The sequence below is a fragment of the Pipistrellus hanaki genome (assembly GCF_964339955.1).
Source record: "Pipistrellus hanaki genome assembly, chromosome: 6".
Lineage (NCBI taxonomy): Eukaryota > Metazoa > Chordata > Mammalia > Chiroptera > Vespertilionidae > Pipistrellus > Pipistrellus hanaki.
In genome coordinates, this window is record NC_140508.1 from 29,521,292 (window position 1) to 29,534,723 (window position 13,432).

Consider the following 13,432-nt stretch of genomic DNA (forward strand, 5'->3'; position numbering starts at 1 on the left):
ATCACAAAGAGAAATTAAGGTAACAAAGCTCAATTGAAGATTTGTTCTTGCTTAGCCTTCTAATTGGATTTCTTATAAACATTAGTCAAATCTTTCTGGCACGCATTCTCAACACCCTGATTGGGTCAGTGCTATACAAATGCCTCTTGAACAGAATATAAAGAAATTGACTAAAAAACCACAAACAAGCCCAGAATTATTATTATTTTTGGTTTCTTACCTTGATCACCAAGAACCAGGGCACCCGCTTCCAAAGCAAAATCTCCTGAGGAACTGTCTTTTGAAAGAGTTACAGTCAATCCAGAGGTGGTTGTGGTATTACCACAAACATACACACCACGTGGAGCAACGTTGCACACTGCCTGAGGAAACAAAAAGTTTAAGAGAATCAGAGAAAGTAAAATAGCTAAAAGTAATTGCTCACAAATGTTAATTACATGCCATGTATTCTCCTAAGAACTTTACCATACAATTTTTACCACTGTGGCAAGAGGAAGATTATTATTGCATCCCCATGTATTGATGCAGAAACCCACGTCTGCAGAGAGAGTAACTCACACAGCTATGAAGCTGTGACGTCAGGAGTCAATCAAATACAAGCAGCCTAATTCTGATGTCTGTGGTCATGTGAATATACATTCCATTTTGTTTCATTTTCAAGTTCAACTAGCAAAAATTTGAGTACCAATTTTAATCTCCAAGGATCCAATGCTTCTTTAAATATTAAGTAATAAAATGGCTCAATGATGCCTGCCTTCTGAGTAAACAATCTCTGGCAGTTCAAAAAAGTAGTCAAATAGCACTACAATTAAAACCATGGACCTTCAGTCAAGCAGACCCGTTTTAATCCTGACTCTACCATGTACCGGGTGTGTTGCTCTAAAACGTCTCAGAGCTTTAGCTTCCTAAGGTTTTATTATATACTGTCCCGAGGAATAAATGGTATGTATGTTAAGGTACTTAACCCGGTACCTGGCATACAGTAAGTGCTCAATTCAAAGCCACTTTACATGGCTCTGCACTGTACAACTCCAGGAGACCAATGTCAGTGTGATCTGGACTTATGCAGTACATGACCCAATACCTATGGTGCTTAGCTTATAAACAGCAGCTATAATTACTTTTATTACTTGTAATTCCTTATATGTTAGTCTGAATAAGACAGTTTAAATGGTCAGAGAAAAAAGAGATTAAAAATATAAAGTAACTGACTCATAACTGTTAGTGTTAGCCATTTTTGTTTTTTATTTCAAGAAAAATGATTTTAAATATAATAATGCTACATGCAATAAACCTTAATATTTCAAGAAAAACTACCTTAAATGTTATATGCAATAAACATTAATATCTCAAGAAAAATGGTTTTAAATGATAACGTTACATGCAATACCAATTATTCAAGAAAAATGATCTCACATATATTTCATGCAATAAATATTAATGTATCAAGAATAAAAGAATTTTAAGTATATTGCCAAAATTGTACTAACATAGTATGGTATCACAAAAGTTGTAGGAAATATTAAAAATCTGCAAATAACAGGATTATTTCTATGATATTTTAGATACTAGAGGCCTAATGCACAAAATCCATGCAAGGGGCTTGGCCCTTGCAGCTCCTGCTTTGTCCAAAAGATCATTCAAATGGTTGTTCTGCTGTTTGGTCTAATTAGCATATTAGCTCTTTATTATATAGGATTTTTCTTCCTCTGGCTCTATTTTTGTTCATCAGTTTATGATGTTCATTATATTCCGCAAATCTGTGAGATCATATGATATTTATCTTTCTCCGACTGGCTTATTTTGCTTAGCCATGATGCTTTCCAGGTCTCTCCCTGCTTTGCAAATGGTAAGAGTTCCTTCTTTTTTACTGGAGCATAGTATTCCATTGTGTAGATGTATCACAGTTTCCTAATCCACTCATCAGCTAATGGGCACTTAGGTTGTTTCCAAATCTTAGCTATTGTAAATTGTGCTGCTATGAACATAAGGGTGCATATATCTTTTCTGATTGGTGTTTCTGATTTCTTGGGATATAGTCTTAGAAGTAGGATCATTGGGTCAAATGGGAGTTCCATTTTTAATTTTTTTTAGGAAATAGGCTAATTTTTATAAAAATCCTGGCTTAGTGGGACTAGCAGACTTATATTATTTACAACACTTAATTTCCACTAATATTACATCTTCTATTTTTAAATTGAGCCAGGGGTTTTAAAGGCATTAGTCTCAGGTCCAAAAAACATGAAAAATGTGCGGTGTCATTTCTTGGTATGAAAACATTTTCAGTGCCATTTACTGTATTTTGGAACCATTATCTATCTGTCAAGACATATTTTATCAATAAAAAAGAGAAAAATGACATTTTATATACTGTCAACAAAACGCAGAAATTAAATGATCTGTAGAGATAATCACACCCTGTGGAGGTTAAACCAGGCTTCCACTTATAAATACTAATTCAAAAATCATACACCCACACTGCTATAAGAGATGGAAAAGAAAGTGTAACAATTTGGATCCCCACTTCTACCTTTTATATCCAAATTCTGGCTAGGTACTCTGTGCTCTGTGCCAGGCTTGTAGCAAGGTCTTGGTACAAAATTAAATATATATATACACCCAGTTAGTCAAAAGCAAAAAAGTATTGAAACATGGATAAAATGACAGATTAAAATTTTTTTTAAAATATATTTTATTGATTTTTTACAGAAAGAGAGAGGGATAGAAAGTTAGAAACATTGATGACAGAGATACATAGATCAGCTGCCTCCTGTACACCACACCGCCTACTGAGGATGTGCCAGCACACCTAGAAAACTGATGAATATTCTGTTGAAACTCTCCCCTGAGTCCTCCCCTAAAATTCACACTTGCAGGAGAGATAAAAGCCTTAAGACAAAGGACCCAGCATGCACTCTCCCTCCCAGGAGCAGGCTTGCAACCAGGGTAGTAATGGCACCTGATTATTCTTAAAGCCCAATACACTGTTTATGTAGCTCTGTGAAGAGAGAATGGGCAACCCTGCTTTATTTTTAAATAATAAAGACTAGCAAAGCGATACTGAATAAAAATAAGGGGTTTGGGAAATGGCTTATGTTTTACAACAGTTGACATCTCAACAGACCAGCATGCCTATGCAGCCTGGGAGACAGAAGACTGGCTCAATTTGAAAAGATGGTCAGACACAAGTTATATATTACTCACACAAACCACAATTCACTTATATCACCAAATGTATCCTCTGGAACACAAATACGACATGCTTTGAGCAAATTCATTTGTGAATTATTCATGTGTATACTAAGCAAAAGGTAAAATATTAAGTTATTATTTGTAGCATCCTACATATAATCCTACCTGTAGCATCTGACTTTTTCCCAAGCCTGGATCTCCAACAATAAGGACATGTGGATCTCCCCGAATTGGAATTCTGTTTTTGTCATCTGCATATTTCTGGCTTCCTCCAAAGAGTGCTAATGCCAACCCTGCTTTAACAAGCTCAAATGTGAAGAAAGGAAAAAAAAATAAGAACATAAAGATGACTAGCAAAAGGGACACTACTCCTCTTACGTTTACAACATTTATTCATTTAGGGGTTTTCTTTTAAAACATGACTGAACTTTTTTCCCTAAGAAAAGCAAGTCTAATATGAACTATTATAATGTATCTGATTAAAAAAGCAAAAAATAGAAAGCATAAAAAATCAGAGCAGTATCTTAAAAGTTCCTAAGTGAGGACCTACCTTGCAAGGCATGAATTCATGCCACAAAACTAAGAAATACTTGTTAGTTTCTGTTTTAACTGTCCAGAGTCAGTTTAAAGAAAGCCCATCCTATTAACTCTAATTGGTAAGTAGCTTTTTTCTACAAGGGGTTGTAGTTTTCCCATCACAACATTCATTTATGGAGAATAATGACTCATATTAAAATATGAGCAACTGGCCAGTAGAAATTAGCTATTTTTTAATAAAGTCTTTATAGTTTGAGGCCCCCCGCTACCTCGTGGCCCCCGCCCACTGGTTGTTCCAGAAGGTTGGTCCACCATGCGGTCTAATTAGCATATTAGCTCTTTATTATATAGGATTTTTGCTAACTTTATATATATTTTTTAGCAAAGATGAAGTAAAATACTTACTTCATGGCCAAAAATGACAGGGCAAAGCGAGCTGAAAAACAGAATACAACTCATAAATTCTAACTTCCCCTTCATTGATCTATTATAAGATCTTCTTTGAAGCTTGTTTAACTTACTACATGTTTTATTAAAAAAAAACAAAAAAGATAAAAATAAAAAATGTACACCCCCCAACAACTCAATACATGTTATTCTAATATTCAATAAATTTCTCAAAATTCTTGATTAATCTATAAAGGAAAAAATGCTTAAATATTGTGCCAGAGTAAGGAAGAATACTTGTAAAGTATTTTAAAGTCACCAAATATACAATTGATCATTTTACATTACTAGCCTTTAAAATGCACCATAATCATGGTCTTCCACTTTAGGACATGAATTATTTTGTATTTTATGTGAATAGACATCTTTAGACTTGTGCAGCCAATTCACTGAAAGGAGACAAAAAGGTGAACTGAACACAAATTTTAAGACTAGATAAAATTTCATTTTTTCAGTTCAAGTCAAATGATCAGAGTATGCAAAATCATATATGAATATAAAGAAGTATATTTATACTTACTTATTGTACAAACAAGAAACAAAATAACCAAACCAGGTGGAAGAGATACACTCAAGAGTAAACAGTAGATATTATCCCTTTTACTACATGTAAACACGGCTGTTGGTGTCCTGCCATATCCCTTGGCACTACTGGTCAGCATGCTCCTGCATAATCACTGCTGGCTTCCTACCACACACCAGCACCTGTCTGTCGAAGGGCTTTCTCTGGCTGCAGACAGGCTGGGCAAGCTAGTGCTGGACAGGCTGGGCAAGCTAGTGCTGGGTTACCTAATATTCCCAGGAGCAGAACCTTGGATGGAAAAATACTGAGTTCTACACAGTCTAGTGCCCCAGAAGCCTCAGGAGGAATAAGCCCTGGGTGCTAGTAATAATCTGTTCATTGAGGCACAGCACCACATACTGACTGCCATCCTTTCTCTGTCTCACTTCCCAGCCCACCAGTATGTTTGGAGATCACCTCCCAAATAAACTGCTTCCCAAATAATATTATTGCTTCTAAAGAAACCTAAACTAAAACTTAACCTTCTACTGCCTTTTCCATCCTCCTTTCATGGTCTTCCATTTGTTAACCTGGCAAGGGTCAACAAACTTTTTCTTAAAGGGCCAGAAAGTAACTATTTTCAGTTCTACTATCTTGGACACAACTAAACTTGAGTGAAAGCAACCATCAACCATCTGTAAATGAATGGGTGGGGCTGTGTTCTAATAAAACTTTATATATAAAACAAGCCTTCTCTGCTTAGTTGGCCAACCCCTGCAAGATTAACAAAACAAAAAAATCTAGCCCAGCTGTGGTGGCTCAGTGGATTGAGAGTCATCCCATGGACCAAGAGGTCCTGGGTTTGATTCCCAGACAGGGCACAAGGCCAATTTGCAGGCTTGATCCCCAGTGCAGGGCATGCAGAAGGCAACCAATTAGTCTCTCTCATCACTGATGTTTCTATCTCTCTCTTCCTCTGAAATCAATAAAAATATATTAAAAAGAAAATTAAAATTTTTTTAAAAAAAATCTAGTTTTAATGCTAAAATTATAAACTTAGGGTGGGGAATGGTAAGGTATGTACACATATAATATCTTAATAAAAACAAGAAAAAATAAATAAGTAGGTAAAATTATAAACTTAGAACTAAAAGGTAAAAAAAAGTAAACCATGTAAAGAAAATGTTAGTTTTTTTGTTTTATTTGTGTATTGTTTTTTTTAATTCTCAATGGAGGGTATTTTTTCCATTTATTTCTAGAGAGTATGCAAGGAGGAGAGGGAGAGGAAGAGAGAGAGCGAATTGCTGCCTCCCACACTCCCCGCTACTGGGGCTAAGGAACCTACAACCAAGGTATGTGCCCTTGACTGGGAATCGAACTCAGATCCTTCAGTCTGCCGGTTGACACTCTTAACCACTGAGTGAAACCAGCCAGGGTGAAAACCCTTGTTTTTCCTACTACTTTATCTTTTGTAAGTACATTGCAGAAGGACCACTACTAGTATGTTCATTTTCTTTTTAAAGTATTTTTATAGATTTCAGAGAGGAAGGGAAAGGGAGAGAAAGAGACAGAAACATCAATGATGAGAGAGAATCATTGGTTGCTTCCTGTGCAGCCCCCACTGGGGATCAAGCCCACAACCCAGGCATGTGCCCTTGACTATTATTCTGCCTCATTTCCCCCTATTTTTTCAAAACTATCAAAAAAAATTGTCAAAAAAAGTCTCAAAATAACAGCATTGTTAGGTAACACAAAATTATATTCAACCTTCAGAACAACCTTCTGAGACAAGTATTATTTCTATAAAAATGAAGAAAAATTAGGTAACATGTCCCAGACCACACCAGAAATAGTTGGCTTAAACAGGATGCCTCCCCTTTGCTTCTTCTCTATTGTACGGCAATAACAAGGAAATAATCCAACATAAGTAACTTCTATGTGAATCTCTTTCTTAGTTTTAAAAGTAAAAACAAAAAAACCCTACATGCAACTAACTGAAATAACTCTGGAATTCACTGTCCCATCACTCTTCTGCTGAGTAACTTTTCCTTAGTACTTACACTAGAGGTCAGCAAACTTTTCTGAAGGGGACCGGACAGTAAGCATTTGTGAACCATTTGTTCTCTGTCTCAACTCTGAATTCTTTTGCATGAGGGTGGCTGTATTCCAATAAAAGTTTATTTATAGGCAGCAAAATCTGAATTTCATATAATTTTGCATGTCATGAGATATCCTCCTTTTCATTCTTTTTCATCCATTAAAAAATGTAAAAATGGCTCTGGCCTGTGTGACTCAGTGGTTAGGTGTCATTCTGAGTACTGGAAGGTTATTGGATTCTATTCTGGGTCAGGGCACATGCCTGGGATTGTGGGCTTGATCCCCAGTAGGTGGTGTGCAGGAGGCAGCTGATAGATGTTTCTCCCTCTCTCTCTTTCTGTCTAAAAATAAATTTTACAAATCTTTAAAAAAAAAAAAACACTAAAAACCATTTTTAGCTCATGTGTCAAACAAAAAAGGGCAGTTAGCTGGTGAACTCTATTTTGCAAACATTTTGACTGATTTCTTGTTACTTGCAGCCAAGAACAGGCCAAATGTACATACATACTAAAATTTCAGGTAGGGTCATACATACTTGACAATGAGCTTGAACAGGTTCTCTTCAGCTTGAATCTCTTGGATGGCGTAAAAGTCTTTAAGTGAGAACTCCAGCAATGCTCCATTTTTACACCCCTCCTCAGAAGCCTTTGGTTTCTGTCCTTTGCTATTGCTAACAGAATTTGCTTCAATGTATAAAAGGAACATACATTTGTCATTCTTATTCCGAGAACCTGTAAATTTCAGAGTGTGAAATGTAATAACTGGTATTTTCATTTTCCCTACAAAAATTCCGGTAGATGTATAAGAAAGGCACAATTAACCACAAATAAACCTCCTTGCAGAAGAAAAGTTTCACCTGTCCGATATAATAAAAGCCTAGGTGGCATCGCGAGACACCCTTGCGCGACGTTGTCACCAGATGGCCATGTGCACAGTGGAGGTGGATGCAATCATGCCTGGGGGTTCCACAGCTCTGCGAGGCGAGGCCAGTCCTGGGGACTCTGCTGCCGTGCAGAGGAGGAGTGTCCCGGCAGGGGAGGGCTGTTGTGGGAGATTGGGCTGGCAGGGGAGTATTTAGGGGGTGATCAGGCTGACAGGCAGAAGCAGTTAGGGGCAATCAGGTAGGTAGGCAGGCAGGCAGGCAGGTGAGCGGTTAGGAGCCAGCGGTTAGGAGCCAGCAGTTCCAGACTGGAAAGGGTGCAGTCCAGGTTAAAGGACACCTCCCCCTCCACTCCCCCCCCCCCCCCTGCACAATATGCATGCACCGGGCCTCTAGTCCTATATAATAAAGAGAGTAATATGCTAATTGGACCTGACGGTAGAATGACCTTCTGGAACAACTGGGGGAGAGGGGGTGGTGGTGCGTGAGGGGGCGGGGCTGAGGGGCTGTGAGGCAGCCGAGGCAGCTGGGACTTCGAGGGTGGAACCCCTTACACAAATATTGTGCATCGGGCCTCTAGTGTAAAAAATAAGAACAAGGAACTCTCTAAATTAATGGAGATTCAGAAGTACCTTTAAAAAAGACAAATGTTGACAAATTACGGAGGGACAATCCAAATGAGGAAAGAGTTATACCACACCTTCTTCAGCATTTGAGACTTTGACAACTCCAGTAATAGTCACGGTGTCTCCGGGAATGCAGCTGTCCACAAGATCATAAACAAGCTCACATTCTATCGTTCGTGGAATCCGACCTGCTTCTCGCTGATCGTCAGACATCAGCTCCTGGATTCTAAATAGGTAAGCAATTTTCAGTGAGTACACATATTGGCTTTGGGTTATTTGTTCTACATATTAACTAGTCAGGGTCCACATAGTACTGAGCTAGATAAAGGACCCATTAGTTTTTTTAAAATTAGTTTAAAACGTTCAATGATGTATCTAAAATCACTTCAGCAGCTTGCAGTTTAGAATAGGATGGCAGGATGAGCATGTGTATTTGTCACCCTCCCTCCAAAATTACACTCACTAAGAGTAAAGAGAAATTTTAGGATGTGCATCAAACAAGAGATACTAAGTTTTAGAAAACAGTAAATAGTAAAGTATTGATGGACAAAAATAAAATGATGTCCACAACATATTACACAGGAAAAAGTTACAAAAAAGTGGAAGCCAATGTTTTATACCCCTAGGTGTGACTTCCTAGTATCAGGAAGTCACTATTCAAATTCCACTAAAATATTGGTCTTAGCCGAAACTGGTTTGGCTCAGTGGATAGAGCATCGGCCTGTGGACTGAAGGGTCCTGGGTTCGATTCTGGTCAAGGGCATGTACCTTGGTTGTGGGCACATCCCCAGTGGGGGGTGTGCAAGAGGCAGCTGATCGATGTTTCTCTCTCATCGAGGTTTCTAACTCTCTATTCCTCTTCCTTCCTCTCTGTAAAAAAATCAATAAAATATATATTTAAAAAAATATATTGGTGTCAAATGGGTACTGGACTTATGGGGGTGAGCACTTCATAAGTTATATAAATGTCTAGTCACTATGTTGTACACCTGAAACTAATATAATATTGTATGTTGCAATTGAAAATATTTTTTAAAGTGAGAAAAAATCAAATTAAAATATTAAGCTCATTTTCTTTCTGCTATTTTTACATGAAAACAGAGATTTTGGCCGAAACAGGTTTGGCTCAGCGGTAGAGCGTCGGTCTGCGGACTGAAGGGTCCCGGGTTTGATTCCGGTCAAGGGCATGTACATTGGTTGCAGGCACATCCCCAGTCGGGGGTGTGCAAGAGACAGCTGGTCGATGTTTCTCTCTCATCGACGTTTCTAGCTCTCTATCTCTCTCCCTTCCTCTCTGTAAAAAATCAATAAAAAAAAAAAAAAAAAAAAGAGATTTTGTTCAAATAATTAAATTACCCTGGATCTTCTATGTATATATCCTATTGTGGCTTCTGAAGCCCGCATTACACCCCTCAGTGGTGAAAGTACTGTAAACGTGGCCTGGATACCAGGCTCCCCCACTCACCACACACACAATCACACTCAAGAGAAGTCAAACATTTCCTCTTTTATAAAATAGAGTATTTGTAAATATCTCAACATAGAGAACAATTATTACATAAGTTGATCTTGGTTTTTACAGGGCAGAAGTGGGTAAAGGTAGAGCGTGGTAGCAATCTACCTCACTTTTCCCCTAGATTCTAGTTTTTAAGACCATCTCCTGTTTTAGCCAGGTTTTCTGAGAGAGCATTCTAACTTCAAAACTATCTATTAATTTATATTAGGATGTAGTTATGCAACTAGAGCTAGAAAAATGAAATAAACTTACACACACACACACACACACACACACACAAAATTTGACTTGTTTTAAAAAACAGCTTTTTTTAAAAAAATCTACATTAAAATGCCTCATGGATTGTGAGAACATAAAACATGCCCATTTCTAAGGAATTCTTTATTTTAAACTTTCAAAACAGTATTATTTTTTTTTACCATAGCTCATTATGAAAATTATATAGTTTTATGGTCTACATCAGTTCAATAAGTCACATAAGTGAGAAATACCATGAACTATTTCTCAGAAGAAAAAGGACATAATACTCGCACATCAAATCCTTTCTGGTATCCGAAAGAGAACAAATTTTTTTTTTTTAAATCAATCTTTATTGTTCATATCATTACAAAGGTTCCTCATTTCTTCCCCCTTCCACCGGGTTCCCCACCCTCCGGCCCCTCCCCACCCCCCATTGTCCTCATCCATAGGTGCAGTTTATGTTCAGTCTCTTCCTCCCTCCCTTTCCCCGAGAACAGTCAGTCCACTCCCCTCCCATATCACCGACTCTACTACAATGAACCGCTATTATTGTAAGAGAATAAATTTTGAATAAAGACAATTATCATTTCAACACAAACTCTTAACTAAGCCTTTTATTATACACTTTATCAATGTATACAAACAAAAATAATAGTACAATACAGGAAAATCATAGATTATCTTTGCAGATGAAATATCTTAAGCCTGCCTTTTATTATTGTAAATAGTGTGATTGCTTACTTGATTGACTGCCAGTCCATCGTCATTGTGAGAGGAGAGCTAGGGAGAGCAGTAAATGACTTCCCTCGACATGCAGGCCCAGGACACTGCAACAAGATTCATATTCAGATTTTGATAAAGTACAATCACATTTCAAGTTTTTATTTACTATTGTTTTAAAAGTGCTGTTGCCTCTGGCCAGGTGGTTCAGTTGGTTGGAGCACTGTCTCATACACCAAAAGGTTGTGGGTTGGATTCCAAAGCAGGGCACATACCTGGGTTTCAGGTTCAATCAATAAATCCCTGTCTCTCTCTCACATTGATGCTTCTCTCTTTCCCTTCCTCCCTGTCTAAAAGCAGTAAAAACATATCCTCAGGTGAGGATTAAAAAAAAAATTATCAGAACGGAAAATGCAGTAAGAGCTGCAATGTTTTCCTATTTCCTTCTGCACTAATTCTGTATCACAAGCTTTTGAGGGACCAGTCACCTTTTCAGTTTTTTTTTAATTTATTGATTTTTTTTTTCTTTACAGAGAGGAGGAGAGAGGGATAGAGAGAAACACCGATGAAAGAGAATCATTGATCAGCTGCCTCTTGCACACACCCTACTGGGGATGTGCATGCCCTTGACCAGATTCGAACCTGGGACCTTTCAGTTCACAGGCCGACGCTCTATCCACTGAGCCAAACAGGTTTTGGCCAGCTGGTCCCTCTTGATCACTGCTTTTACTTTTTCTGTTGGGGATATACAAGGTTCCTCACCCTAAGTTGTCTCTCACCCTAAGCTCTATTCCTTCCTTTGTGCCCAGGCAGTCTCCTGATCCTGAATGCCCTCTTGTATATGGTCCCACATAATCAGCCTCAATCTATCCCTTTTCAAAAGCCTTTCCTGGCTCTTCTAATCACCAGCTCTCCCGTCTAGCCTCCTTTTGCACTGTTTATCATATATACATACCTGTGTGTTATGATAAATAACAAATGAATAAGTTGTGTTCAAGTTTTCATATGTCACTTGTTTGCTGAGTGGACTTTAAGGTGCATTTATAAATTCAGAGACTGTGGCAGACTGTATTTTCCAAATATGGTTGCAACAATATCCCCCCATAAGCCTTTATATAACCTTGCCACTCCCCCATCAAGAAATGGAGTCTAATCTCCCCTTTTTGGAATCTTGACAGGCTTGTGATTCATTTTATAATCAATGGAATATGAGAGAATTGATGCCACCTGACTTCTGAGGCTAAAGAGAGACAAAGCCATTCTGCCTATCAGCTGGACTTCTTAAAGCAATCAGCAGCCATAAGAACAGCCTACATGTCCTGAGCTGTCATACTGTGTATGAGAAGCCAAAATCAGCCCACACAGAAAAACCATATGGAGGAGAGATCACTGGCCAGCCCCTAGCCCTTGCTGTTCCAGTTCCACCATCTGACTGTAACTACATGAGAGATCTAGAGCCAGAACTACCCAGCCAAGCAGGAGTTACAGCATCGTCCGGATATGCCAACGTTGCAGGTTCGATTGTCAGTCAGGCACATACAAGAATCAACCAATGAATGCATAAATAAGTGGAACAACAAATTGATATGTTTCTCTCTCTAAAATCAATTTTAAAATAAAGAAAAGGAAATGCAGACTTGAAGGCTACATGCCAATTTCAGAATGGAACAAAGTGGATGCAAGTGGGGAGAGGAACAAAGAGACTTCTACTTTAACTGTAATACTATTCTTGTAGAAAAAAATGAGCAAACACCATAAAATGTTAATATTTGCCAACTCATAATGGGTGTACAGATGTTAGTTACATTATTTTCTTGGTTTTAAAAGTACTTTTTTATGGTTTTAATACTCTAGTTTTAAAAAAGTGTTAAGGAAAAAGGAACACTTTCAAACAGCAGAATAAAGAAAACTTGATGTGTGTACCTATTAAGTCAAAATATTAAAATGTGAATGGAAAGGATATTATTAACTCAGGATAATGATGATCACTGGAAACAGCACATGCAAGGGGCAAAATAGACACTAATTTTCTGTCAATAATGCTTTATATCTTTAAAAATGTTTTTGTAGCTGGCAAAATGTAAATTTTAAGCAGTGGATAGAGGAATGTTTACTACTTTATTTTCTGTTCCCTGTAGTACTTCATTATTTGTAAACTAAAAATACAATAAGCTCTGTGTTCAGAAATATCAGGAACTGTTTTCTGTAAATCAATTTGCCTTCTTTACCAAGATAAATAAAGTAAAGAACAAGATATCACCTTTGTGGGGAGATTATACTTTCCATCTGGAAGAGGAAGACTCTGAATTTCTCCACAAGCAGCACAAAGAAAAGCCATCTTGGTGCAAAGAGGCTTTATGTTACTGACGCGAACCACTGTCCCTCTCAGAGCAATGTATTTTCCATAGTAATTTGCTCGCACATTCTTAAGCTGTGTCAAGGGCTCATAGTTGTATATCCTAAAACCAAAAATAGGAACATGTTTATCCATGAATTCACAATGGACAGAAAATTGAGGTTGTCTGTATTTTCACAAGATCCTTTTAGGAGCAGCTATGGAATTCTCAAACCATATCATCCATATATATATATATATATATATATATATATATATATATATATATGTCAAACTTCACAAAAATTAAATCATTCCAAAAATAAAAAATGCTAAACCT

The 13,432-nt window shown here is 37.6% G+C and overlaps 1 protein-coding gene across 2 annotated transcripts in view; it reads right to left on the minus strand.

The window, feature by feature from the left end:
• The window catches only part of MCM8 (minichromosome maintenance 8 homologous recombination repair factor), a 42,591-nt gene that overhangs the window by 19,270 nt on the left and 9,889 nt on the right, over positions 1-13,432 (minus strand). For both annotated transcript variants that reach the window (XM_084886799.1, XM_084886798.1), the window contains exons 7-13: positions 13,018-13,216; positions 10,779-10,864; positions 8,356-8,507; positions 7,311-7,506; positions 4,135-4,165; positions 3,358-3,498; positions 221-362 (exon numbers count right to left, since the gene is read on the minus strand). In XM_084886799.1, coding sequence (XP_084742925.1) covers positions 221-362; positions 3,358-3,498; positions 4,135-4,165; positions 7,311-7,506; positions 8,356-8,507; positions 10,779-10,864; positions 13,018-13,216 — 947 coding nt within the window. The remainder of the gene's footprint in view (positions 1-220; positions 363-3,357; positions 3,499-4,134; positions 4,166-7,310; positions 7,507-8,355; positions 8,508-10,778; positions 10,865-13,017; positions 13,217-13,432) is intronic.